This window comes from Rhinolophus ferrumequinum, chromosome 7, assembly GCF_004115265.2.
Source record: "Rhinolophus ferrumequinum isolate MPI-CBG mRhiFer1 chromosome 7, mRhiFer1_v1.p, whole genome shotgun sequence".
In the NCBI taxonomy this organism is placed as follows: Eukaryota; Metazoa; Chordata; class Mammalia; order Chiroptera; family Rhinolophidae; genus Rhinolophus; species Rhinolophus ferrumequinum.
The window spans coordinates 46569484-46596991 of record NC_046290.1 but is presented as its reverse complement, the minus strand read 5'-3'; the positions used below and the strand labels follow the sequence as shown (position 1 = coordinate 46596991).

Here is a 27508-nt window from a genome sequence, read left to right as displayed (position 1 = left end):
ACAAAACAAAAAAAGAAAAGAGACTAATAAGTTGGATTTTCTGTCATCTCTCACTCAACAAGTGATTTTAGCAACATTAAGATTGCTGGGTTGTGTACAAATCTAGCTAATGTTCAACAGGGACAGAAATTGTCAATTGAGGGATCTTTTCTACAAATCAGAGATTACTAGACAGAAACATCCCAATTAACATGCAACTTCACTAAGTCTGGGACCTTTAATAAATAGGAAATAGTGTATCAAATTACATTTCTTCAGTTAATCCTTGGGTAGGTTTTGTCTCATAGGCTACTGAAAGGACATGTAGCTATGACCTTTTTTAATACTTCAGTGAAAGCCAGCCCGAGGTTAAGGTAATCACCTTGTAATCGCCCTTCTTTCATCAGTTGAGGCAAACTAATATAGGTGTGCCAGTGTTGGTAACAACACTTCTCTTACATCACCCGCTTGACTACACTACATAATTCACTCCATGCTGAAAGAAGCTGCAAACGGGAGATCTGAATGAAAGAGGTTAATAATTTTAATATTCTTGATCTTTAAAAAAAATATTGCCAATAGCTTAAATTAATGTATATTTTTAAGGAACATGTAATGGATGATGTTAACCATTAAACTATAAAGATTTTAAAAGTCTGTAGCTTTGAATTGTCTTTAAAATGCCAGTAGTCTATTAATTTTTAGAAAACACTGTATGATTTCATTAACGTTCCTTTTCATCTTTATGCATAAAGTAAAAACCCTAAGTTCTTCTGATAGAACAAACTGGCTATATACACATACGTTATACATATTTAGGTGTTTTGTGCATGTTGTATCATTGAATATTTATATCATTGAATGTATTCATATCTATTGAGTGTGTTTCTGTATGATAAACAATTCGTTTATAAATCTGAAGAGTTATAAAGTGAGTAGAAATAGAATGAAAAGCAGAACAAACTCTGGCTATTTTAAAATTCTTAAACTAAGTGTTTTTTCCCTTTAATATTCAAATTTTTTTCTGTGACAGACCTTTTCATATTAACATATCTGACCAGAGCTTCAATAGTTGACCACCTTAGACCTTTATAGTGGATACTGTTGATAGGACTCAAAATGGTAACAGCAACTTTTTACATTTTTTGTTGTTTATAAATCTTTACAATATGTGTTATTGGTTTTAAAATAACAATAAAGATATGAAAAAGGATTGTAACATGATTGAAATTTTTCGGTGTGCATTTTGACAGGAAATACAATCATTTAAAAAAAGAGGTACAGCCCAAAGAGATTTTTGTAAATATTCATTGGTTAAAGTAAACTTCAAAGGTTTACTCTGCCTTTCGTGTAGATTTTCTTCTTCAGACAGTAAAGCCTTTTCTGGTAGAGTGAGAGTTGTATGATACTAGCTGTGTGATACTATCCCTGTGCTACTACCATGTTAGTGACTGGAAACAAGAAACTTTTATTATTGGTGAGTTTATGCTCTATGGAATTAAAATCAGTCAGACACATAATTATTACACTGTGAATAAACCACTGCAAATTCCTTGCTTGCTGAGCTCTCTCTGTGAAATGGAATACAGACCACTATATGATACCTTTGCCCACATTTTATGTTTTATTTATGAATTCAGTGACATTGCTCCTGATTCAGACAGATTTGCTCACATTACTTTATGAGCCTGGGAGGCATCTTAATTTTTTAGATGTTTCTGTTAATTTCGCTCTTCATATCCACTGAGAATAGTCAGATATCTTACATATCCCAAAATCAATTCTTGGAAAGTGTTGTAAATATCTTCTTCGTGCTCAAATTGATCTTTTTGTTCACCGTCTTTTCTCCAAAAGGTTAAATGTGTGAGACAAGAAATTTCCCCTAACCGTCACTCAGTCCTCCAGCACACATTTATTGAGCCCATACTCGGTGCTGGATTTGGTCTGGGCCCTGAGGATGCCGTGGACATCCACACAGACCTGGTTGCCTGGCCTGCCTGCTGCTCTGACAGAGTGAATCTGCCTCTCAGGCGAGTTTGGCTTGCTCAAATTTATCTCCCCTCTTCCCATACATCCTAAGGACAAGTTAAAAATGTCATGTGTTAACAGAGGCATGTTCAAGCCTCTCCTATGCCTGTTACTGGGTTTCTCATGTGCTCATGGTTCTGCTGTGTCCCAACGTCAGTCCTCCTTCCTGGCATATCGAAACCTGTGTGCTGAGGGGATCAGAGGGCTGAGGATCTCAGAGCACAGGAAGAAAGCTCCACTCCCAGGGCTATTGGTTCTACCCAGGGTGCACAATAGAATCATCTGGAGAGCTTTAGAAAACACTGAGGCCTGGGTCTCACCTCCAGAGCATCTGACTTATTAGTCTGGGATGCCGCATGGAGGCATGTAATCGCTTCCTAGGTAATTCTAATGCACAGCTGAGAGGCACTGCTCTAGGGCACCTACTCCTGGCTGGTGGAATGGTATATTCCAAACCACATTCTAACATCTACCTCTCACGTTGCCACCCTACCTACCGTGTTTCCCCGAAAATAAGACCTAGCCAGACCATCAGCTCCAATGCGTCTTTTGGAGCAAAAATTAATATAAGACCTGGTATATTATATTATGTTATATTATATTATACCTGGTCTTATAATAAAATAAGACTGGGCCTTATTTTAATTTTTGCTCCAGAAAATGCATTAGAGCTGATGGTCCAGCTAGGTCTTATTTTCGGGGAAACACAGTACAAAGAATCTTATGAAAGAATCTAGTTATCTTTTCCTTCAGACCTGTTGGTACCTGACATGATTCTTCTGAAAAGATAAACATGTTCCCCCTTAAGCCTCTGTGTCAAAGAATTTCTAAATATTTATCTTATCTTTTGTGAGTAATTCACTTTTTGTCACTCAATGAGATGTTAGTTGTGACTGAATATCTTTTATTAATCGGTATTTTCTGAAAGACAGAACCCAATTCTGATGCCTCACTATTGTTTAGTTACTTTGCTTGCCTCTGGGATTGCTGTCCTGAATATCCAGGACAGCAATTTGTACCAACCAATGTCAAAGAGCTTGTCTTGTTACTCCCTTGTTCTAGGATTTCCTTTGGGACCCACGTGTTGACTAAAGAATTGGCCCTCCAGAAGTCATGCCAGCTCACAGAGTTCATCCACAAGGCCAGGTAACCTGTTCTCCATGATGCAAGTCTCTTATAAAAACTTCTCCTCTCTCTTACTTGGCTGTCCTGGTGTTTGCACCACTGCCAAGGAAACTGTCAACAAGAATGAGATCAATTGTGTGTGCCCCTATCTCAGGGAGGCCCTGCCTCGTACGTCCCTCAGCTGCTTCAGGAACAGGTTGTCAGTATTTAAGGAAGAGTCCATTCACCCAACTGAGCCAGAGCTTGGCCTCGCTGCCCTCTCCAGAGAATAAACCACTCTTTCTGATACTGTAGATTCTTCTTTAAAAGATAATGTTGCCTTCCCTATGTTGATGAGATGTGATAAGGCCCTCCCCAAAAGAACTTGGTCTACTTGGTCAGGTTTCACACAGCCTCCTATTTGGGGAGAAATAAAATATATCAAACACTGTTGTTTTATGAGTAAGAGCCTAGCACAAATGTCAAGGTTTGTGCTAAATGCTGGAGTCATAGCCACTATGCCTTAGGGATTTCATCAGGGAGAAAATGCAGTACAAATTAAGTAACCACAAATATGAGGTTAATAGATAACAAAAATCAATGACAAAGGAATGAATTTGGGGAAGAAAATTATTTCTATGGCTTCAGAAAGTCAAGATCAGAATCCCCAATACTTAGGCATTTAAAAAAATTCACCTTTATTACATTTCTGAATGTAAAAGTAATATATACTCCTTGTATCTGTTAGGATGCTTTCAGCTGTATAATGAAATAAAACCCACCTAAGATGGCTTAAACAATAAGTAAATGTATTTGCTCATAGAGGAGGGTATCCAGTTAGGTGAACTTCAATGTTGGTTGATGGAGCAGCTCAACAGTGTTAAGTGAGACCCAGATCCCTTCAGTCTCTGCACTCTGCTGGCCACAATTCAGCTTTATCCTAAGTCTGGTTACCCTCAGGGTCATAGTGTGGCTTCCAGTAACAGCAGGGGCCATATGATTCTTTATGAGACAAAGAGGCATCCATACACTTCTAGAAAAATAAGGAAGAAGATCCCCAGAAGCTTCCAGAAACACCTTTCCTAGTCCCATTTACTGCAATTGGGTCACATGCTTATTTCTGAACCAGTTATGGAGCTTGAGATTACTCTAGCACCCACCACTCATAACCATTCAGCTGAGGACCAGCATCTTCTGTAGTACCTGGGCTGAGTAGAGAGAAGCATTGGCATTCCATTAAGAAGGAAAAAGAGGAACAAATACAAAACATATGAAATTCACATTGGAGAGCCCTTACCAGACACCTTAAGTAGATAAGCAAAAGAATAATACATAACTAAAAAGCTAATAGAGGAGGTCAAGTGGAATAGTAAAAAGAAAACTTGATTGATTCAAAAGAAGGCAGGAGATGAAAAATATGGGAATAAAAAATAGATGGGACAAATAGAAAACAAATAGCAAGATGGTAGACTTAAATTCAATATTAAATCTACAAGGACTAAACATTCAAATTAAGAAACAAAGGTGGAAAGACAGGACTGAAGAAACCAAGCACGATTCACCTATTGCTAGGTCATGTTCCTATCCCTAATCCAATTAGTTGGCTTAAGGTGAAAGTATATGGTGATTAGTTTAACTTCATTAGGACCCATACACATCCAAAGCATGTAGATGAAAATGGGGAATAGAGAATTCCACAAAGAAATGTCAGCATATGTGAACAACTTGGGGGGAAGGGGGTTATGGGCATCCATTACATAAAAGCAGAACAGTATAGCCACAGAATCCCTTACTGTTTTACCAAGTCTAGATTTTTTTAAGCCCTGTACTTTTGGACTCAGTTCTAGCAAATGGAATTCTATTCCATGAAAAAGCCAGCCCTACACTAATTGCAGATAATAGAGAAAAGAGTTACTGATGCCAGCATAAGAGATGAAATGCGAAGCAATAATTTTGAAAAATAATTTTAGATAAACTTGGAGGCTAAAACATTTACAAGAATGATATCCTATTTTATATTAAGTAACCTTAAAGTTTCCTTGTGAGCCTATATGTAAAAAGTCCTTTTCTAAGATATCTGGTTTCCAAGTTTGAGGTTGTTCCTGCAAACGTAGCTTTTCATCTCGGAAAAGCTTGTATGCAGACTGGCTGTCATGGATAGCTATATTGACATGGAGATTTGTAACTTAGAAGATATAAACTGCCACTCTTCTTTGTTAAAAACAATCATCTTAGAACTCCCTCTTTCTCTCTTCTCCTTTTGTTCATAAAGGTACGTAAACATATGACTGGTTGATTCGTCTTAAACAAGGTATTCCAGGAAGCTTATTCCAACAACCAATTTGTCTTTTGAATTTATGTTAATTTTTTCAGATCAGGCATATATTATTTTTGTGTAGTTAAATTCACAAAAATAATATAGAAACCAAATAAAGAAACCAAAAAGTCCAGGTACTTTCTTTCCTAGCTTCTACTTTACCCAGCCTCTTTCCTTTCCGTCTCCCTTGTAGCTTGAGTGCAAGTATGTGACAGAGGTTTAAAAAAATCAGGTGCTACCACCCCAGGTTTTTTAATTGGCAGCTACTGACCCAAACAAGTAATAACAGTAGAGTCCATAGCAGTGACAGCAGCAACCACAGCAATATTGAGTTTCTAGGAGCAGTAGGTGCTGTACAAGATGCCATGGCCACATCTCATGGCAGATTTGGGCTGTGGCCCTGCAGCTACCTGGTCTCCTTTGTTCCTGGCTTTCATCCAGCCTGCTTCTCAAGACTTCCAGGTATTTCTGTGAACCAACAGCTTTTTAGTCAATTCTGTTTAACCAGAGTTGGTTTCTGATGCTAAGAATTTTGATAGTTACAGATAAGGAGAATAGCGTTTTCCAGACTCTATGTCCCACTTTGCCATCTGAGCACCAGGAGTCCTTCATGAAAAAGGATCCTTTAGCCCCAGCCATTACTTCCCTCTCTTTTCCTCCCTCCTTCTCTTCTTTCTTTCTTTCTTTCTTCAGGTCTCAGCTATGATTCTAGATTCCAGAGAATCAGCTAAGGAGCCAGCATCAGAGACATTCACCATACTCTCTATCCCTCACCGCCCCAAACCTCCCCCACAGACTTTCTCTGAGAAGAGCCTCCACCCCATACAACTCAGCTCCTATAAATAGACCCCTGGGGTCACTCATTCCACCAGTTCACCCATCCTCCCAGGCTAGTCTGGTTGCCAGGCTGGACAGGACACAACTTGTATCCAGCTTAGAAATTACCGAGGAATTACTTACCTTGGGAAATAAATGGTCCTCGTTCTGAAAAGATCCTTTAGTGGGACTAAATTATTCCTGCTGAGGCTGACACCTGCTTCCCAAAGGCCCTGCCAATTTCCTTCTCCCCTCCCTCCCTCTCTCTGTTTCTTTCTCTCTTCCCCAAACATTCACTGAGCACCTCCTAAGAATAGACAATGAGAGAGCTCAGCCCAACCCTCCCTCAGAGAAGTCTCACTTCATTCCAAGAAGTTCTGTAACTCAAAATAAGTCACTGTGCATCAGGATAGTCAAGGCTGTTTCTTCTCCTATAGGTGACAGAAGTCTCTTCTCTTTCCAGTGCAAAGGAAATGCCTTCAGATATGAAGCACAAAAAAGGTGATATTTCTACTTTTTAAAAAAATTTAAAAAAAATTTTTAAAGAAAGGGCGTTGCCAAATAGGAATCATGTCCCAGGACATCAGTCATGTCTCAGGGAGCCACCCAATAATGCCTTCTCTGTGTGTCAGTTGATGGCTTCAAGGCACCTAAAGTACTAGCAGGGGTTTCCCTGGCTCCTGGGAAACTTCATCTGGAAGGCAGGTACAGGTAAATTCTGAGTGACCAAACTGGTGGGGGTAAAACTGGCTGCCTGTGTCACACTTAGACCTTTAGACTTTCCAGGGACCAAAGATTGTGCACAGAATTGTTCAGTTACATCCATTGCCAATCACTTTCAATAATCACTGTCCCATAAATATCAACATGCTGACTTCAATATCTACAGATAACACATATATGTAGCAGTTTCATTATAAAAACATTTAAATAAAACTGTATATATATATTAACAGTCTCTGATTAAAATAAATATACAGTTGAACTGTTTAAGATTTTTGCCCTAAAAGTTATAGACTAAACCATTCACAAAATAATAGAACTTAGCAGTAATCCTCATTCCCACTGACCATGACTTTCCATGATAGAGACCTGAGCAGATTTTTTCACAGGCCACAGGACCTCGAGGGTCAGTTTTTCTTCATCTCCAGGTGCCAGGGTCACACAGAGTTCTAATCCCTGTCAGAGACCTGGGAAAGGTTATTACAAATCAGGTCCACTGAGAGGAAAAGCAGAGAGTGATTCCCAGGTGACTATCCACCCACCTGCCAGGTCAACGTACACCTGGGAGAAAGCTGAAACTGCCGCTGGGGTTGACTTCCCAGCAACCTCTGCACCACTCATGTGTCTACTCACTGAGCGGAACTTACACATCACCACCAGTGGCTGCATGGCAGTCCCATAGGATAACAGTTTGTCATCATTTTTAAACCCTAAAAGTAGACTAAATTCTTTTCACTGCACAGACTTAGATCCAGTCCTTTGATTTTGTTCCAAATTATTTCAAAAGTCAAAAAAATAAACTGAAATGATTAGTTTCTACTCCCGCAGGCACTTGCCAAAACACTCTCCAAGTATTTTTTTCAGTGATTCTCATCATCCATTGGTATAAAGCTTTGAATACTTCCCCAAATGCTTCTGCCCATTGCCTCATTTGATTCACCTAGGAGTGTCTTGCTGTTGTAAGGTTTGGGGAACATATCCATTTGACAGTCAAGGAAACTGAGACCCAAGGAGGCATAAGACTTGCACAGCTAGTAAATAGTAAAGGAGCCAGGCTACCTACGCCTGTGCTCCACACATGCTTAAAATAGAACCAAATAGAGGACTATGCCTGGGGATTTTCCAAGCTGACAGACTGAGGAACAAAAACCATTAAAACTATCGTATGAGGTCTGCTGTTCATTTTTTTTATTTGAAAGAGACAATACTAACTGCAAATAATTTTCTGTTATCTATATTTTGCAAAAGGAGAGAGAGGGAGCAAGAAGGAATCAGGACTAAATTATGTGCAGACATAGAATATTTTTCTCTCAGTAGGTGAAAGGCAGACAATAGCACAGCTTGCACGGCACCGCTGTCACTTACTTTGTGTAATAGTGATACCTTAACAACATGGCATATCAACTAGGATTTAGTAAATCCAGTTATATTTTAAAGGACCAGAGTCATTAAGGGCCTGCTATGGAAAATTTATGCAAAATGAAGAATTCGTCCCTCATTTTACTTTTATGCAAATATACCCTGTTTCAACAATTCTAAAGTACAGTCTTAATTTTCTCATTTTAACTTCTCTCTAAAATCAGCATGCATCTCTGAAAGCAGGCAACAGCTGATGTTTCATACAATAATTGTCCACCAGGTGACAGTCATGATGAAGTAATGTGAAATCTTCCACTGACACCTTAGGTTAGGATCAAAAAATCCTCAACCTTAGATTTGATGAACTACATAACAGCTTGCTTGAAGCAAATACAACTACTAGAGTTGATTTTAAATGGGGAGCAAATAATAATACTAGGACCTAGGTTATATTTTAATCCTAGCTTTAGAATTCACCAACAGTGAAACCATGAAACCATAGGCACCCTACTCTCAACCCCAATAGGTCCCCAGAGATGGCCAGATGTCTGTGTGTGTGTCTCTCTCTAGTTGTGACCTCGTTGTGTGGCCGTGAGTGTGCCATGTACCCTCCAGGACTTACTTGTGAGTAATAAACCTTGTTTTTGCAAGTTCCCTGATGGTCATTGCTGAGGTACATTTTGCAATCATAATAAGAACCACAAGGGTAGGTCCAACCACAACATTGGTTGGGAAAATGTCAGGGGCGGGGGGGCTCCACAGTATTAGCAGGCCAGGTGGGTGCCCCTAAGCATTCATAACTAATAGCATCACTATTGATAAACTAAGACCAGACACACAACAACTGTGCTATCTTAAATAGCTCACACCATTACTGTGTGACCTTTTATAGTTTGTGGCACACATAGAAAATTGCAAGTACACACTTGGCACTAGGGCAATAATTATTTCCTTCTCCACTCCAGCCTTCTGTCCATCTGTCCTCACTGCATATTTTATAAGCACAGAAGTCAGTATGATAAAAATGTTCCTAAAAAGGCAGCCAATCTTCAAAGAAGCTAATAATACATGACCTATTTCATGAAAAGGGAAAAAAAAAATAAGTGGTTCAAAAACAACTAAAATGTCAACTTGGTTTGAAAGAAACCAATTAGCAGTACAGATATAAAGATGCTACACTTGAGATAAGCTTGATTAACAAAACAATGAAGCCTATTAGAAAAATGTTAATAGAACATTCTGGTGCTGAAAGGTTATCTTTGATGAGTTGGAAAAGCAAAGAAAAATAATCCTGAACCATTTTCCAGTTTAGAAAGATTTTGTTTATCCTTCTTTGCTGAAGTTGGAGCCAACAATTTGATGGTTTGGATTAGCTTTTATTATCTGTAGCCATTTGATTATTCAAATCAATGGTGCATTTCTGGGAACAGGCTATCTCACCACAGACAGCAGGCTGAAGAACGAAGCTTCCCCACATGTAAGCCACAAACTTCTTTCTCCTTTCACCACTTGGACCAGTGGCCTTTAGTCAGAAAATGGCACAGGGAAGTCAATAACCCCAGGAAATCAACACACCAAGGTCACTCTATAAAGCTAGGCCCCCGTTTCTTTATGTATAAAATAAAGTTATTTGAGTAGATTAAGGTCTCAAGACTTTTCCCAAGAAGGAGAGTCCCCTGATGGGCCCAGGAGCTAAGTGTGGAGTTACAGTAAGAGAAGATTTGGGGCTGATAGAATGAAAGAGGAAGAAACAGAATTTATAAGCAGCTCTCAGGTGAATGGCTCAGAGGTGAGCCATTCTGGGGTGGGAAGAGGATACATCAAGATTGCCAAAAGGAGATAGAAGAGCTTCCTCTGGTGTAGTAGGTTCCTGAAACTCAAATACTGAATGAACTCCTTCACATTCTTGGAAAAATTATTGTAGGCCCCCAATTCTCTCCATGTTATTATCATTTTAATTTTTATTATAATGTCATTTCACTTACATACAACCATAAAACAATGTATAAACTTCGTGTTTATAGATTACTGTATAATTGCAGAACAAAATTACAATCAACCATAAAGGTAATAAAATTCAAATTTATGCTGTTAATTTAATGTGATGGATCAGTGAGTGGTATTGTCTTGCAGAAACTAAATTGCCAATTTGAGGTTAACGATAGAAAAATGTTAACTTACTTCTGGGCATATATTTAGTCTGTTTCTATATTATGAGTTTGAAAATACAGTTCCCTAGAATGCCTGTTCGCATACAAAATGGGAATATTAATACATGCCAGCCTCAGTTTGTAGTTCAGAAGAAGCAAACCTTTCGCATAACAAACACTCTGAGCAAGGCAGATGTCACTTGATAACTCTGTAAAGTTCTCTCTTTTATTTGAAGATATGAGTCTGCATTCAGTGGGCAACAAATGCAATTATTGTTGCATTCCAGAACAGAACCATTCTTTCAGGTATACTCACTACTACAATTATTGTTCATTTGAACGGTTAAAAGTTGATATTCTCAAAGACTGAGACCACACTGCACATCTACTGGAAATGTGGGCATGGATGTGATGGGGCAAGTCACTTTTTAGTCTGACGTGCCTGTATTTTGTGTGTCCTGAGATGACTCACTTCTCCCACCACACTTCTATGTTCAACCTGCTGTAAAATCTCCTAGTGATAGAGTACACCATGAAGTCACCTGGATTTCACTCAAAGCCAAACACAAATTGAAGGACGAACACAAGGATTCTGATGATACATACACCGCTACTCATTGAGGTCATCCAGATGATTCAGGATGTGCTTATAAAAACTGCTACAGATTACCATCGCAATGAAACCCAAAACTAAGATTCTCATGGAGAACTTGCAGATCCTTTAGAAAGTGTCCAAAAACTCTGAGAAAGGCGAGTTTAGCAAGGAAAATGTAAACTCCACTTGTGTTCAGGAGAGTTGGGTCTAACTCCAGTTCTGTCATTAACTACCTAGGGAAGGTTGGACAAGTGTTCATATGTTTGGGCATCTGTTTCTTCATCTATAAAAACTGTCCTACAAATCCTGTTTACCTCACAGGTTCACTCTGAAAGGGAATGAGACAGTGTATTTGAAGGTGCTTAAACAACCCTCCTACTGATCACCAAAGGGAATACTGATTACAAAAGGGGCTAGTGGCTGCAGATTTACCTCCAAAAGCTTCAAAATGACCTGGCCAGTCATCCCTAAACAGCATGGATATCTCCTGGCCCTTCCAGTTCTTCCTGTCTATGCCACTCCTGAGCCAGGAAGGGTGGTAATTACTGGTTAGCCGGCTGAAAGGATCCTAAAAGGAATTTAGGGCCCATTCATTGCTCTCTGCTGCCCTCTTCAGGAAAGGGAATTGGCCTTGCATGAAATGGCGTCTCAGCAGCAAGTGAGGAAATGAGCAGGCCCAAGACTTCTGGGCACCTCAGCTCAGCATTCCTGCCCCAGCCCCTCCTCAGAATCCCGCTGCCCCTGCGGGCCCTGAGCCGCTGCAGACCCTCAGGCCTCCAGTCCTTGTGTAAGCCCCTCTATTCATCTTCCAATCTCCCTCATGGTTTGTTATGGGTTAGTTAAGAGGGATTTTAGCGTCCAGAGACCCCATAAAGTTTCCTCATGTCTGCTGACCTGCAGTGGAAGGATTTCCAATTACACATTAGCCAGTGAGGTAATAAAGACATGCTGTGTTTTCTAACTCCATTTTAATGTCACAGGTCCATTTTACTGTCTAGTTCTGTTTTAACCATTAGTATTTGAGTTAGCCTTTTGAATACTTTTAAGGGTTGTGGTACTAAATAAGCAATCACTGCTTAAAATATCTTCCTTTCTTGTTTCCCACTCTCAGCCTCATTATCCTTTAGATTAGATGAGTAATTTCCAATGAACTGCACAGGGCACACAAGAGGATCCAGGGGGGTTAGGGAGGAAAATAGCGAACTTTTATTTTGATATAGCATATTTGATTTCATCCTTCTTAAATTTCAATTTTGGACAATGTTTTACAATATATATAATATATTAGTGGACTGGTACTGGCATAGATTTATAAATAAATATTCATATGTTATGAGGAAATGCTAATTTAATTTAATTTATTTTGCTGCTGAAGGGATACACAATCGTAAAAGTTTGAAGACCTCTATTCTAGGAGAGTATCTATCATCCTAGCTGTGTTTCACAATCACCATGGAAGCTTTGGGGAAAAAGTTTATTAGGCCCCAACCCATCCCAGACTCCGTGAACTACAATCTTCAGGAATGAAGCATGGAGTGAACTTTTTAAAAGCACTGCCTGGTCATTCTGATGCAAACACCTCTGCTAAAAATCCCATTGTTTCTCAGACTGTAAGCTCACCGAGGGCAGACTATATCTATCTATCTTGCTCACCATTGTATCCTCAGAGCCTAGCCCACTGCCTGACACAGATGTTCCACAAATATCTGTTGAAGGAATGAATGATGAACAAACACATGAATCAAAATCCACAGACATCATTGCTAACTCCCCCAGCCTTTGTTTCCACACTTAATGTTTTTATATCATTGTTTTACATGTTCGAGAACCCATCATATATAAAACTCAGTAACTTTTTAAAATCACTTTTAATAAATAGGTGTTTAGTATTTAAAGTGACTATAGTGTTTTAGCATCGTTTAGCTTTAGCAGTTTCTATATGTGTTATACAATGTAAAAAATCTTCTACATAAAGTTTTCTTCTTAATATTTAATATTTAATATATGCATAGGATAGAGTCCCAGATGTGGGATTTCTAAATCAAAGACTAAGAACATTTTAAAGTCCGTAGCTGCTGTGGGAAGAACAAATTAACATTGACCCCAGGAACAGGGGACTCTGGTTTAAGGAGCAAACGCTCACAGGGTTTTATGATCCAGCAGAGAGAATCTTCAGGGAAGCCTTATGGTGTGACAAAGATTTGGAGTGTCTGGTAGACTTCTACTCTTTGTTTCTTTCACTTACTGGCTGTGACACTTAGATTCTTTAAGCCTAAGTTTCTTTACCAATAATAAAAATTTCATAGCTACATGACAGAGCTGTTGATTCTGAAGCTCTATTAGGTGTTAAAAATGAAAGATTTAATTTTTATACTTTATGTAGTTCCAAAGGCATAAAAGCCTTAGAGTCTAGGAGTGGTTCCCATGAAAAGATGCCATCCTGTCTCTCTTGTATTAAAATGTACTCTTTACCCACAAGTAGTTTTGAATGCTAAGTCCTCAGTGGGGGCCCAGGAAATCCCACAACTTCAACTTAGGCTCCTGAAGAAGGTTCAGAGATAGTCCTAATTCTGACCAATGGGTCACCTCAGAAATATCAAGGGTGCATCTCACTGTTTGCAAAAGGTCGTGCTGACAAAACTACCAGGAGCACGCTGAGCACACTGTTTTTCTCTCAATGGTGTGCCAATAAAACCAGTCAGGCAAGTTCCATGGTGCCAAGCTCCTCTAAAGAGAAGAAGCTCCCCTCACCTGCTTTCCAAGGACTGCTGACTCCAGAAACCACCAATCAATGTCTTTTGGGAAGTTTGGTGGGAACCCAAAACCAAAGTCTGCATTTCACCTTTGGTATCAGTCTGTAGTTCTCAAATTTTGCTGCGTATAAGAATGAGCAGAAGTGCTCAAGAAACATGCAGATCCCCTGCTCCAACCCCTAGAGATCCTGATTCTGTAGGTCTGGGGTGGGGCCCAGGAATCTGCATTTCCTTCTGTGATTCGGACATAGGCAGCCTGAAACCAGGTTTGAGGCAACACTGGCATAGCAGACATAGCCCTAGACAGGGAACCAGAAGACCTCCTTTGGAGGTGAGATAGTTCCACTTCCATCAGCGTAAACCTCAGAAGTCATGTCACCGCTCTGGCCCTGTTTCTTGGTTTTTAAAGCTTCATTTTCATAACTGGGGGAGCAACACTCATTCATCATAAGGCTGGTTGCCCAGAAGATCGCACTAGAAACTGTCGGCAGGAAAAGCAGCACTGTAACACACAGCACATGTTTCAAGTCCTGGAATTTTGGCTCTTGCGTTTCACACAGAGGTAACCATGGACACCTGGCTAGGTAGCGCAGTATCCCCAACACGAGCCTCTGCCTGAGATGAAGCCTTACTCGCCTTGGTCTTTTGTGTTTTGCTGTGACAGAGCAATGCTGGCCTCCCACCAGACAGTGCCTCTGGATTTCCTGCATCGCATTCCTTGTGCTTGGAGTTCTGGCTGCTGTGATCAGTCTTGGGGTCACCTTTGGGATGCCTGGAAAACCTGCAAGTATGTGTCACCCCCTAGGGGACAGATCTGTCAACAATTCACTCAACAAGAGTATATGTATCCCCTATCGGTTTGCAAAATGGGTGAGTCTTTTGATAATGGGTGGTTGGCACGTACTATGTTGTAGACATTTCACACATCTCATCTTTATTTCATTCTTTTCAACAGTCTTTGGAGGTGGCTGTTGTTATCACCAGTATGGACAGACTCAGGGAGGTTAGGTGACTTGTTGAACATCATAGAGCTGGTAATCGACAAGCCAGGGTCCCAATCCAGGTCAGCCCAAGTCTGAAGCCTACACAGGACATGGTTTCTACCTTCAAGGGGTTTCTGTTGTAATTAGGGAGACTAGGGAAATAGCAGTGAACAATACAGAAGAGCATATAATTCAGTATTAAATTAGGTTGGGCAGGGTGTTAAATATTCTTAGTAACTTGAGAACCATCAGCCACAATCACAATGCCAAGTATCTCAAGGATTACGGGATACAAACTGTGGTGTCATCTGCCTCTTAATTGTCAATCTGGTCCCAACTACGAAACTTTCAAGATGTAAAATGCACCTTCACCAAGCTCTCCCCAACTCTAAACCAGGTATCTAAAATATTTCCAGCCTGTTTACCACTCCACACACCAAACCAGAATTTTCTGAATACATTATTTTAGGTGTAAATATGTTTGAGGTATAAGTGTTACCAATCTGCTCTTTACATCTTAACTTCCATCAAATTTTTATAGGACTGAAACATTTTAAAAACCTCATGCCATTGTTTTGACAAACTCCCCCTCATTTTTGAGTAGACTTCATTACATTTCAACAATGATCTCAGTTTAACTCACAACATCCCCTAGAGGTTGGTGTAGCAAGTTGTCTTCGTTCCCATTTCTAGCTAAGAAAACAATGGAGGCGGCTACAGCAACCAATCCGTGGCAAAGCTCAAACCAGAGCCCACCCAGGCTTCTTGACTCCCCCTCCCAAGCACCTTTGATTTTTTCCTCAGGCAGGATTTTTTTTTTGCCCAACTGCCAGTTAGATATTGCAAGAAATGCAAGCTAAGTAGTCCTAGCGTTTGGAAGAATGGGGGAGAAAAAGCAAGAAAAGAAATACTGGGGAAAAGAACAATGGAAAGAAGCAGAAGGGGAAAGGAGGAAGCAGATTGTTATAGGCAGGTTATTATATTATTAAAGCTTGATGCTCATGATCGTAGATGCGTATGTCCACATCCAGTACTTGTCTTATAAATCTAACAGGTTTGCCACATCGACAATGTAAAACAGCTTCACAGCAACTTGGCTTCTTGTGCGAGGACCTCACGACTTGCCTGCCACCTTCCCTGCTTTGTAACGGCAAGCTGGACTGCACTCATGGCGAAGATGAATCGGCTACCTACTGTGGTGAGCTGCACAATAATCAAAATGAAAGAATAGTCACTAGCAACTAATAACTAAAATTCAGAATTATAATTAAAACATTATCAGGCATGAACGATTTCTATTAGAAATAATGCCTTTCTTTGTCTAATATAGGCCAAATGCCCAGCAGTCTCCCACAAAACTTGATATTCAAGTGTCCCAAACAGAAGACTTGGACATATTTGGACAAGGTGTGTGACACAAGAAACGACTGTGGCGATTGTTCAGATGAATCAGGTAAAAATGAAAATATGTAATTGATGTTTTAATGGGTTCAATTACATAAAGTCACCCATACTTAGAAGACTACCTAAGGATATTAGCATTCACAATTAAGCGATTCCATCATTTCCGGTAGTTTGCATACTTAAAGTAGGTGAATTCTCTAGCTAAAAAGCAAATAAAGCCAGATTTGCAAAGATTAATAAAAATTAATGGACAACTTTTGTCTGCTATCAAATTCCTTTTGGATTTCTTTGGAAATTTTGATAAAGATCAAAGAAAAGTCTATTGAATGTTTTGGCTCTCAAAGGGTTTTTTTGTTTATTTAACCGTTGGTATTTCCTTGCACCTCCTCCCCGACTCTCCGCTCTGCCTCCCGCAGTATTCTCTGCGGTGGTTGAACACTGTGCAGCACCCTTGATCACTTTGCAGTCCGGCAAGGCTAGATTATTCTAACACCATGGCAGTAGAGGCAGTTCCAATACCTCATGACCCTACCCAGTATGTAAAAGATTTATCAAAAGTATAATACACTAAATAGATCATTTCCTGACTTTTGCCTGGTCATCAGGGAGGGTAGAAATAGAAATGCTTCTTAGGCGTTGTATGTTATCTAACAATGTGTTGACAACACAAGACTAAAAGTGTACACAGGTCCTTTTCTTCTTGCTAGCTGCAAATTAGCAAATATTGATTCTTTTCTCTGCTTACTGAACATATACAAACTCATTTGGACCCTTCCTTGTTTATGTAGCATGTCAGCATGTTTATTTGCAGGCTGATGGAGAGAGGTAGTACTCTCCTTGGCTTTTCAAAGTACAAATTCTTTTCACCCAAATGTGTAGAATCTTTAATAAACATCTGCCATTTACCCCTTGGACAGTTTTCACTAAGATTTTTAAGATCCAAAGGGCTGTTTCATTTCCAATAGCATTGTTTCCAGTCCACCTTAACATTTTAACAGTTGTGCTTTTAAAAATAAATAAAATTGTCTAGTTTTACAGTGCCCAAAGTGTTCAGGCTGGAGATGTGATACTGTTTTCTTTGCCGACTGTGACTGCATTTCCAGAACTCGCTGCAAAAATGGCATTCAAGACTGTGCTGATTGGAGTGATGAAAACTTATGCAAATAGAAGACTTTACCAATTACGTATATTTTTGGAAAACCTAAAAAACTGTTATTAGTTCTCTTCTCTAAAAAAAAAAAATTGACATACGTATCTTTTGGGGGAAAGGGGTAATCTAAAACAAAAATCCAGTGTTATGTAATGGAGAAAAAAAAATAATTGGTAGACATCAGACCCAATCTTCAGTGACCTTGAGCCCATTTCCAAACTTGTTTCCAAATTTTAGAATGTAGCTTTCTAAGCCTGTGCACACAGGGTTATGAGAATGACACAACTGTACTCCAGTTTGATTATTTCAACAAATAAAGGGCATTCAACCTAAATTCTCAGATCAAAATCAATGTCTGTCTCTTCATTAGTGTAGCCCTGGTTCAGATCCAGCCCAAACCAGTTTGGCCCACGGCTAGTCTTAATAATGGACAACAGCCAGCAATTAGTGACAACAGCCAAAAATTCAACTATATCAGAATCATCTGCCCCTCTAGCCTGCCAGGGCCTAAAATGCTTTCCATTTAGGTCCTTAAGTCGAGCAGACCTGAACGTGAATCTCATCTTAAGGGGCAGTGTGAACTCACACAAGCAATTCCATCTCTTGAAGGTGGTTTCCTTATCTGTACAATGTGGCTCTTCGGGGAGGATTGTTATGATAATCAGTGAGATGGTATAAAACAAGTGGTACAGTGCTTACCAGGGAAGTTACAAGAATTGTGGGCAGTTAAAGAAAAATTGTAAGGATATGGTAGAGCATGTATAAATTATAAAAAAATATCTGCTCTCCTCCTCTGGGGAAGGATTACCGTTCCCCAAGCCTCACGGCATCAGACTTGGCTATGTACGTGACCTGCTTTGGCTGATGAAATTGGTTCTTAATGTGCATTGCTTCCCAACGTAAGTTTGAAGAGCCAGCTGGTTGTTTGCTATCTCTGTCCCTGCCTTGAGACTGCCAATGTTCCAATTAGAGGCTGCTTCTGGAGGAAAGTCTTGTCCAGTCACAGGCAAATCACAAACATTGTGACAAATAAATGTAGCAATTGAAAGTTTCAGTCATTTGTTAACTGTAGCATAACCCTATCTCTATATTGAAGATATTACAGGAAAAACCTTTCTTACTGATCTGTAGCCACCAACACACACCGTTTAAATGGACCAAATAGGTAACATTCTTAGAGGTTGTTGGGGAAAACGGTGAGTACAGACACACAACCGTATTAACCTTAGCCAGCATCTGCTACAAGAAGCAAGTTGCCCTGGGGTAGGCCTAGCCTAGAAATGTATTGCCCTTTACTACCGTGTTTCCCCGAAAATAAGACCTAGCCGGACCATCAGCTCTAACGTGTCTTTTGGAGCAAAAATTGATAGAAGACCGGGTCTTATTTTAATGGAAGACCGGGTATAATACTGGGTATAAAATAAGACCCGGTCTTCTATCAATTTTTGCTCCAAGACGTGTTAGAGCTGATGGTCCGGCTAGGTCTTATTTTCGGGGAAACACGGTACTTGGTCCCTTACCTATATAGATCCAGGGCAAACAACTGGATATTCACGGTGGCAATCTTCACATGTTCATGTCAGCCTGTCATTGTCTCCAGTCTCTTCAGATGAGTGAAGAAAACCTCTCGTGTTACTCAAAGCACAGCCAGTGAACCTGCAGCAGCAGCATCCCCCAGGAGCTTATCAGAATGCCAGTCTTCAGGACTCACTCCAGACCCTCCCAATCCTCTGCCATCCAGTTTACCCATTTTATTTGGTCAGTTGCATACAAGTGATATTCGTGGGTAACAGTGTTAAGAGCCAGGACATAACCTACTACGTTCTCACTCAAGCCAGGAAGCTGAGTGCTCCAGAGAGGTTTCCCCATCAGTCAGGGACCTGGAGTAACTAACAGCAGAGTCCAGCCTAACCCACAGGTCTGGAAACATGTTTTGTAATTTTGTAAATCATTGAGGCTTTGGAGGCCTTGTTACTGTAGCGGTGTACTTTAACAGAACTGATACACATCCTTTAAAGAAAAGAATACAACGTTAAGATGTGCAAATACTATTTACACATTTCATTTTTGGTAGTGAACGAATACTGACTTTCAGATATAGCTACACAGTACCTTCAAAAGGTACTTACAAGTTGGTGTGGAAATCTAAAATGAATTCTTATCGTTGAAGTAGAAACTAAGACAATTTTCTTCCTCAACTGGCCTTGATACAAATTACATTTTAATTACCATTTGTAAAAATTTTTTAATTGCTTCAACATAACTGCTAATACAATTTTTTAAAAGTAGCCTATTAATTGGGGAACTTTCTGGGGTGATGAAACTATTTAGTACCTTGCTTATGGTGGCAGTTATATGTGTTATGTTAGAATTCTCCCAACTAAAAATGTAGCCCTATTCATTTAGTGTTATCATTCCAGGAAAAGACAAAGTGATATTCCTACTTTTTATTCAGGTATCTAATAGGACAAGAAGGGAGTTAAGAAGTTAACTACTTTCATTTTTTAAAAATAACTTCCGGTTACATCTACAAAATGGAGCTACTAGTTCCTACTTCATAGATGGAGGACTAAATGAGAAAATTAAGTATGATAATACATAAGGCACTCAGTAAAATGCTTACAATACAGACAATATTAAGAGAAAAAAAAAAACCTTTGCTCACCCGCTAAGGAATAATCTATTCTCATCTTATAATTACACCCATCACATAAACCAGGGAAGCCCTGAGGGCTGCTGGAGAAAAAAGTCTGCAAACATGAGAACTTTATATATCACCTTTGTTACTTTATACTATCATGTTAAACCTTTAATCAAATTCCAAAAATTATTAGCCATATTACATACCATGATTAGCTTTCTACAAACAACTTTGCTTTCTGTGTACAAATAAGTGTCAATGAAATAAAAAATAAAAGTGTATACTAGGCAAAGAACTTTATTAACCTTTGCTTCAAACTTTATTCCCAAGCTTCTTCACCTTAATTAGCTGCAAAGAATGATTTGTGTATAAGCAAAAACTGAAAAGAGCTGCAGTGTCCAAGGGGCTTGGGCTTAAAAATATTAGAGACTGAGATTTTATCAGATCCATGAACAAAATTTAAAAAGCAGTCATAATATAAAATAGCAGCTCCCAGTAACTTCTTCAAGTTTTATCTTCTTCAGAAGTTGACTCAATTCAGTTTGCTTCATTCTTGGAAGCCTCATCAAAATTCTCCACAAGATCTAGAAAAAGATAAAAAAAAGGTAGAAACTCAGAAAAAAGCCAAATCTAAAAACATAGATCTTAAGAGGAGACAGGGAAATGCTCTCAAAAAATATCCTGTAGTTAAATCAGGATATAAATTTAAATACAGTTTTTATTGAGACCACTACCCATTTGAGGCGTATGTTTTGGCTTATTACCAAAAGAAGGGAAAAAGTCATTAATGTGCCAATGACATAAATACTATGCTTAAAGAATAGGTATGCCCTCCCGTTCCCATCCCACTCCAAGAAGTAAATTTAAGCAGCGTAATACAGTAGTCAATGTGGGGGGCAGAACCAAAGAGTATCATAACACAAAATTCTGAAGTTTTCCTGGATTACTAAGGACATCTGTCTATGCAAGGTGGATTTATGACTTAGTGATTCTACTTCTCAAAAAGGATTTGTTTTACCACCAAAAAGAAAAAAAGAAAAATTATCCAGTAACAACTAAGATAGAAAAAGGCCTCGTGACTTTTACTTCAGAGCTTTACTTCTGATTTTAGAATGCTTTCATTCCAAGATGTTTGAATAACTTTTCCATGCCTTCTCATAAATTTATGGATCTCATAGTAGGACACAAGGGTCATTTGTGATCTGCAAGCAGTTATTGTACTTAGGTCACAACATACATACATACTTATTTCAATATTTAAGGTTAGACACCTCCAACTTCTCGGGATCCCAAACAGAAAAAAGCCTAGTCCACAAACATAACTCCCAGTTAAATAACACTGCATTATTTTTCTCATCCTAAGCAAGGTTCACGTCTCCCTTCTCCCCCACACTCTTTACCCCTGCCCTAAGGTAGTCTTTTCTATAGTATAAAGATTCTTTATTCTCCCTTGCGATCTTAAGATTCTCTAGTTTAACCACAAGTGAGGGTTCCTACCTGGAACTTCATCATCGTCATCCTCTCCGGTAGCAAGTGGTGCTTTTCCATCCACAGCTGTGAAAGGGAAATGTAAATGTTACACGTTTGTCTAAGTCTTCGATAAACGTTAACCAAAAGAGGAACAGATGAAAGGTTTACATTCAGGGTAACAACCGTGACATTTGGGATTTCATCTATAGTATTAGCAATAACATGATAGTCTGATGTCTGCAAATGAGCTAATACAGCCAACAAACCAAATTCCATACCCTTCCTTTCAATCCCTCTGGCCTACCACAGGCTCTGAGGTAGTATGAGAACAGGGAGCCCCCAGGGTAAACCCACATACCAAATTATGACAAGATTTGTTTTGAGAGGCAAATGAAGAGGCTGTTTTCCCAAATACTCTATTGTGTTGTGCATGGCATAAGGGAGATGCTCAACAAACCTTTACTGAAATGAAAATAAATGATCCAAAAATTGTCTTTGAGTGGTAAGCATCCACTTTCCTTTTATTACACAAGAAAGTGGAATACACTTGAGAATTGAGACCTCACAGTATAGCCTATGATTTTCAGTTTGCTGCTTCAAGTGTCTACTTCAGTTCTGAAAGCCTAGAAAATGTTATGCCTCTCAACATGACAAAAAAATGGGAGTGAGTGAATGCCTAGAAAAACATGGATGACTAAATAACAGGCCATATAATAAGCCTGTCTTGCTTCTACATTCCCCTTCTTCAAAATTTTAATTAGAGGGCTTCAGCTTAAAGTAGCTATACCTGTAATGTCCACTTATTCAACTACATAATTTTCTGCCCTGAACAAAATCCTTATCATCCTTTAATTGAAAACACTTGGAATACAGGCAGGCCAATTCTTAGAGATTACTGGTAATATCAGTTATATAGATAAAACTAAAAAAAAATCTTGTAATTTATAATATATCTTTAATGAATTTTAAACTGCCAGTAATCAAAAAAAGCTCCAAATTAATATTTTCATCATTTCTAGCTAATAAAAGTAAAAATTTTAAAGTCTTTTACCCAAAGCAAGAAAGCTAGAAGTATAATGATCACAGCATACTAAATTATTGAACACCTAAGAACACTTTCTTAAAATAAGTATAAAAATTAACATTTTTTTAGAGGACAGGTTGCATTTCCAAATTTAAAGATATTCAAATCCACTTTGCACCCCAAGATCTTAGAAATCTACTGATAAATCAATCAGTAACCCCAGGCAAAACCACTACTAGGAAACTCACATTGTTTGGGCAGAGCTTCAGCCAGTCTCCTTAAACTAGTCAGACTGTCTGCACCGAGCTGGTTTAAGATGCTGGGTAGCATTTCTGTCAGCTGCTTGGTCTCAGCATGGCCTGTGATGGTGAAAGTATTCGCTGCCAAAGAGGCTTGAACTTTAGGGTTGTTAAAGTGGATCACTGTTCCTTGGTTTGTGAACATATTCACCTATAAAGAAAAAAATTTTCATTAGCAATGCCCACTAAAATCCCCCTAAAACCAAGTACTTTATTAAGGAGCAATTGCAACCTAGCTAATTAATCTAGTATTTCACTGTGAAGCATGGGTAGAATGGAAAATGCAATCTAATAGCTTTCAGACTTAACAAACACCCTGATATTCATTAACGGAATGGAAACATATTTCAGAGGGATATGAAATTTTCTGCTGGAAGCACTGTAGAGTCAAAATATAAATAAATCATTCAATGCATGAACATTAAAGCTTGTATAAAGAAATAAAATATGACACTTACCTCTTCAATACCGGAGATATTGTTTACCCCTAACTTCTTTAAGGAGAACTGAAGTTTTTTATCATCTGCTGTAGCTGTTCTGTGAACCACCTTCTTCTTTCTGCGAGCAGTTCCCTAAAATAGGGAGAAAAGGAAAGAAAACGTCACACATTTATACCATAACAACAGACATTTTCAAATGGAAAGTTTCTAATTCCTTTCTGATCTTTGGCTCTGTGTAAGAAAATAACCATAACCACAAACTTTTACTTAGTGAGTAGGCAGGTTAGGGCAATGATGGAAGCCAAAGAGGGAAAGGAAAGGAATTATCTACAAATCCTGAATAATTTCTAAAATACTAGTTTTGTCAGAAATAAAGGAATGATCATTTCAAAGTCCTACATTATCTGCTCTAAAGTAATCAAAGAAATAGCATGTGCCAACCTAAATTAAGCCTCTTTTAGAAGCTCCATGTCCAGAAGCTTTTGTTTTCACATTAATAAAAGACAAATCAACATCCATTAACATAACGCAATCAATGTCTATATATAGACTCCTATAAGACCCAATAGTAAATCCGAAATTCTTAATTATGATCTATCTATCCTGCCTCCACATGCTGGTCATGACCACAGCTCCTCTCACACACGTGTGCATCTTTAGCCAAATAAACCTCACTGTTCCTGAAATGGCCAAACAGGACCCTTTACACATAGGGTCCCTCTCCCCCTAGCATTGCCTGGCTTCCTCCCTCACTGCAGATCTTTGCTCTTATGTCACGATATCAAAAGTGGCCTTTCCCAACTACCCAATGTAAAATAGCAACTCACATACTCATTAGTTTCCACCTATCCAGGTTTACTTCTCTTTATAACACTTATTACTGATAGAGATAAGTATATTTTGTCTGTCTCCCCTCACTAGAATATAAACTCCTTGAGGACTCTATTCTGTATACTCTATGAAATCCAGTATCTAGAAGAGTAAGTATCTGACTCGTTGAAGGTCTTCAGTAACTTAATGAATGAATATGGGCTTCAGGAAAACTTGTAGTCTCTTGTACATATAGGCCAAGTCTACAATATCCCCCTTCTCAAAAATAACCTATAAACTCTCAGGCAAATGTGACCACCCATACTCTGCTCAAACCCTGTAATAACCCTCTCATAGATCTCATCTAAGGGCTAAGCCCTTTACGTTGTACACAAGGCTCTTCATGGGAAGATCACCGCCACCTACCTCACTGTCTCTGCAACCTCCATACCAATTCCTATCATCCTCTAAAATCCTGTTCCAGTCATTATCTCTGCTGTGCTTTCCCTAAACTCTGCAATTAACCCCCCAACCAAGCTAAATCATTCCCACCTCTATATTTTGTAAATGTTTCTATTGCACTATGTACATTACACTATCAAAAAAGATTTTTTAAAAAGATGCTTATCTCCCCCTACTAGTCTTAAAGCCAGCCGACCCCGCCTCCAGGTACTTTAAACTTTGTACTTTCAAATTAGTATTCTCAGGATCCAGCATTAGTAAAGGCTTAAATAAATCATAGATTAACTGAAGAAAATACCAATAGCTACAGAAAAGACTGGTTATCAACCCCCGAAAAACATCTAAGAATAATAACCATCTTGAAGTGGCCATGTAGATAGAATCTGGTTTCCAGAGAATCCTCTAAAAGATATTCTAAGAAACTACCAGAAGATTCTAATAAAAAAAACCAGCACACCTTCTATAGGCTTCATATACTTCATGTATGTGGAGTTTTCAGTTTTTACTGACATAAGCAATGCTCTGATCAGATACTAAAATAAAGAGAGAGCTTTAATAACACTCACCTAGAAGTACATAACACTTGTAGTTTTCTTTAAGGCAAAACTAACTCATTTAATTTTACATCCCATAAGTAGGTTTCTTAAAAGGTGAAGAAAATGTTTCTATATTATAACGACAGCAGAAATACTTCCTCTATTAACTAGTAAACAAGTAAAGTTGAATCTTACATCAGCCTTAAGAATCCTAGAAAATCTTGATTTTCCTTTACCCTAGAATGATTTCTCTCACAAGTCAAAACTAGTGATCAAAGTAACAAAAATGGCACATAAGCACCATTATTCAAAGTACTCCTTCTGAAACCTGTACTAAAAGGAATGGTTAAAAAACAACAGCATATGAGCATCCAAACACAGACCCACAAAGAACATGAGTTTTTCTGGCACGTGAAGGCCACACCTAGCGTATAATAATTGCTAAAAAGATCAAGAAACATCTACTGTTGTTAATAGGTAGGTGCAGATCTTCAAGTCTCATTTCAGGAAAGAAAAAAAGATGAGGATATATTCACTGCTATCGATGTCCAGTAATTAACAGACAGATGTACATCTTATTTAAGTCTGAGTGCTACTTTTGGCTAGTTTACAGTAGATTCTACTTGAAGGTAAATGCTAAAAGTTAGGAAAAAACTAATAGGTAATAAACTTGTAACATGGAAGCTTTTACCATGCAAGCAAATACCTTACAAGTTTTACCCAGTAAAGACATGCTCCGTTCCCACAGGCTATATACCACACCTTGTTAAATATTAGGAAATGTGCCAACGATGCAAAATACAACGAGGTAGACCTCTGTCTACAGTGGACTTCTGATTTAAGTGAATTACTTAGAGAACAATCTAAACATCCAGTTCAAAAAAGAATCCTCCTGAAGGGGCTCTCAGTATCCACTAGAAAAAACCAATTAGCTACAAACTGATCATTTAAAAACCCACCAATCACTAATTCCCTAAGTTTTAGTGTAATTGCAAAGTCAAAATGGAAAGATATCCACTTAGGTAGTATTTTCAAATCCAGCCACTGCTCTTAAATTCCAAAAGGTACCTATACAAGAAAGATCTTCAAATATCCTAGAAAATATACAACTACTGTCCTGGACTGCATTTAGCGAAGAAAGCATTAACTGGATCTTAATTTACAAGAGACATACACTATTAAGCACAATTACCCAGAACCTTAAACTACTATAGTTGAAAACACAGGTGAAACTTAAATTCACAATTAGCATAGCTATTGAAAAAAGAAAAAAGAGCAAGCACCGACTGTATACAATTTAGGCCAAAACAAGTCAGAAGTACAATGGCCACAATGATGATGTAACTGAAATGACACATTTTCCTACTTCATTAGGAAACACTTTAGCGCTACTTAGAACACTGTAACACTGGGAAGACATATTTACATAAAAACAATGTTTGGAGTTTAAGTGCTCTTTTCCTCTCCTCCGTCCACTGGCTTTTTTTCCTGAGTATACAACCTGCATGATTCACGGATACACCATATAATTTAACCTGCTTCTCTCTCCCAATGTGACAGCTGTGAAATGCCCTCTACAGACAAAGTGACAAGCCATCGATATTAGAAGCGCAAAAGAAAAAACCCTGAACCATGAAACTTAAAAAAAAAAAAAACAAAAAAACGATTAAAACTTACTTTCCCACCAATGCGCACTTGTGCCTGCAGTTTGGCGAGTTTCTCCTGGTTCATGATAGTTTCTTTCATCTAGAAAAACAAGAAATCCTCAGCGAGGAAAGATCTAGTTCACTCTAGCATTTCCATGCTTATTATTTCCCAAGGCACCAACCAGCAGAACAAGTGTCCACACAGGCCGAGGCCTGGATCCCAAATCCTCCCCGCAAAGCTCCCAATTTCGGTTTCCAGGGAGCCCAAAGAGCACCCACCTTCCGACCCGCCCCCCCCCAACTCCCCCGTCGTTACAGGCCCAGGAAAAGGGCTCTAGCCCACGCCTGGCCAGCACCCCCACCCCGGCCCCGGCCCGGCCTCGGCCTAGCCAGGGCCTGCCCGGCCCGGCCACTCTCCGCAAGCCTCGCGGTACCTGAGGCTCCTGTCCTAGGGTTCCGCCGCGAGGTGGAGGAAGAGACGGCGTCGCCTCGCCCCCTGGGCAGCCGCCCCTGGCTCGACCTCGACCCCGAGAGTCAGCCTGAGTGGGTGCGCCTGTCCGTCGCATCGCCTTCCTCTCCTCAGCCCTGTCCCTCCCTGTCTCGCTCCTTCCGGGCACTTCCCGCCCCCGTTCCCGTCCTCCTCCCACGCCGGCGTCCACAGCCTTTTTGTACCTTGTTGGAGAGGACACGGGGCCGCGCGGGGGACTAGGGTTGGCGCTCAGGGGGTCTTGGGCAGACCAGCTGAGAATAAACGCACACACACGCGGGGACGCAAGATGGCAGCTAGAGGGAGGTCGGAAGTGACGCAACGCCACTTCC

General features: G+C 39.4%; 2 protein-coding genes across 3 annotated transcripts; one reads left to right on the top strand and one right to left on the bottom strand.

Moving 5' to 3' along the window:
• Nucleotides 1–432: 432 nt before the first annotated feature.
• On the top strand, nt 433–18736 carry LOC117024991 (low-density lipoprotein receptor class A domain-containing protein 1-like). Its single transcript, XM_033110750.1, has 8 exons — nt 433–513; nt 1834–2009; nt 3070–3153; nt 6682–6745; nt 14489–14611; nt 15862–16005; nt 16138–16260; nt 17315–18736. The coding sequence occupies exons 3-8, from the start codon at nt 3121–3123 to the stop codon at nt 17428–17430; spliced, it is 603 nt and encodes a 200-aa protein (XP_032966641.1). The 5' UTR covers nt 433–513; nt 1834–2009; nt 3070–3120; the 3' UTR covers nt 17431–18736.
• Nucleotides 18737–20159: 1423 nt separating this feature from the next.
• On the bottom strand, nt 20160–27508 carry BTF3 (basic transcription factor 3). Of its 2 annotated transcripts, none has more exons than XM_033111218.1 (6): nt 27124–27492; nt 26721–26789; nt 23254–23367; nt 22745–22946; nt 21500–21556; nt 20160–20586 (listed from the first exon to the last, which is right to left on the bottom strand). In XM_033111218.1, exons 1-6 carry the CDS (start codon nt 27253–27255, stop codon nt 20540–20542), a joined length of 621 nt encoding a protein of 206 aa, XP_032967109.1. In that variant the 5' UTR covers nt 27256–27492; the 3' UTR covers nt 20160–20539. The 2 variants fall into 2 exon arrangements, with proteins under 2 accessions (XP_032967109.1, XP_032967110.1); XM_033111219.1 differs by having other exon boundaries at nt 20284–20586; nt 27362–27508.

Coding starts and splice junctions, on each gene's coding strand:
- BTF3 (XM_033111218.1), bottom strand. CDS start 27,255: ATGCGACGGACAGGCGCACCCACTCAGGCTGACTCTCGGGGTCGAGGT. Junction 26,790..27,123: donor CCCTAGGACAGGAGCCTCAG/GTACCGCGAGGC, acceptor TTGTTTTTCTAG/ATGAAAGAAACTATCATGAA. Junction 21,557..22,744: donor TGAAGCTCTGCCCAAACAAT/GTGAGTTTCCTA, acceptor TCCCTTTCACAG/CTGTGGATGGAAAAGCACCA.
- LOC117024991 (XM_033110750.1), top strand. CDS start 3,121: ATGCCAGCTCACAGAGTTCATCCACAAGGCCAG. Junction 3,154..6,681: donor GAGTTCATCCACAAGGCCAG/GTAACCTGTTCT, acceptor CTTCTCCTATAG/GTGACAGAAGTCTCTTCTCT. Junction 16,006..16,137: donor TGAATCGGCTACCTACTGTG/GTGAGCTGCACA, acceptor TGTCTAATATAG/GCCAAATGCCCAGCAGTCTC.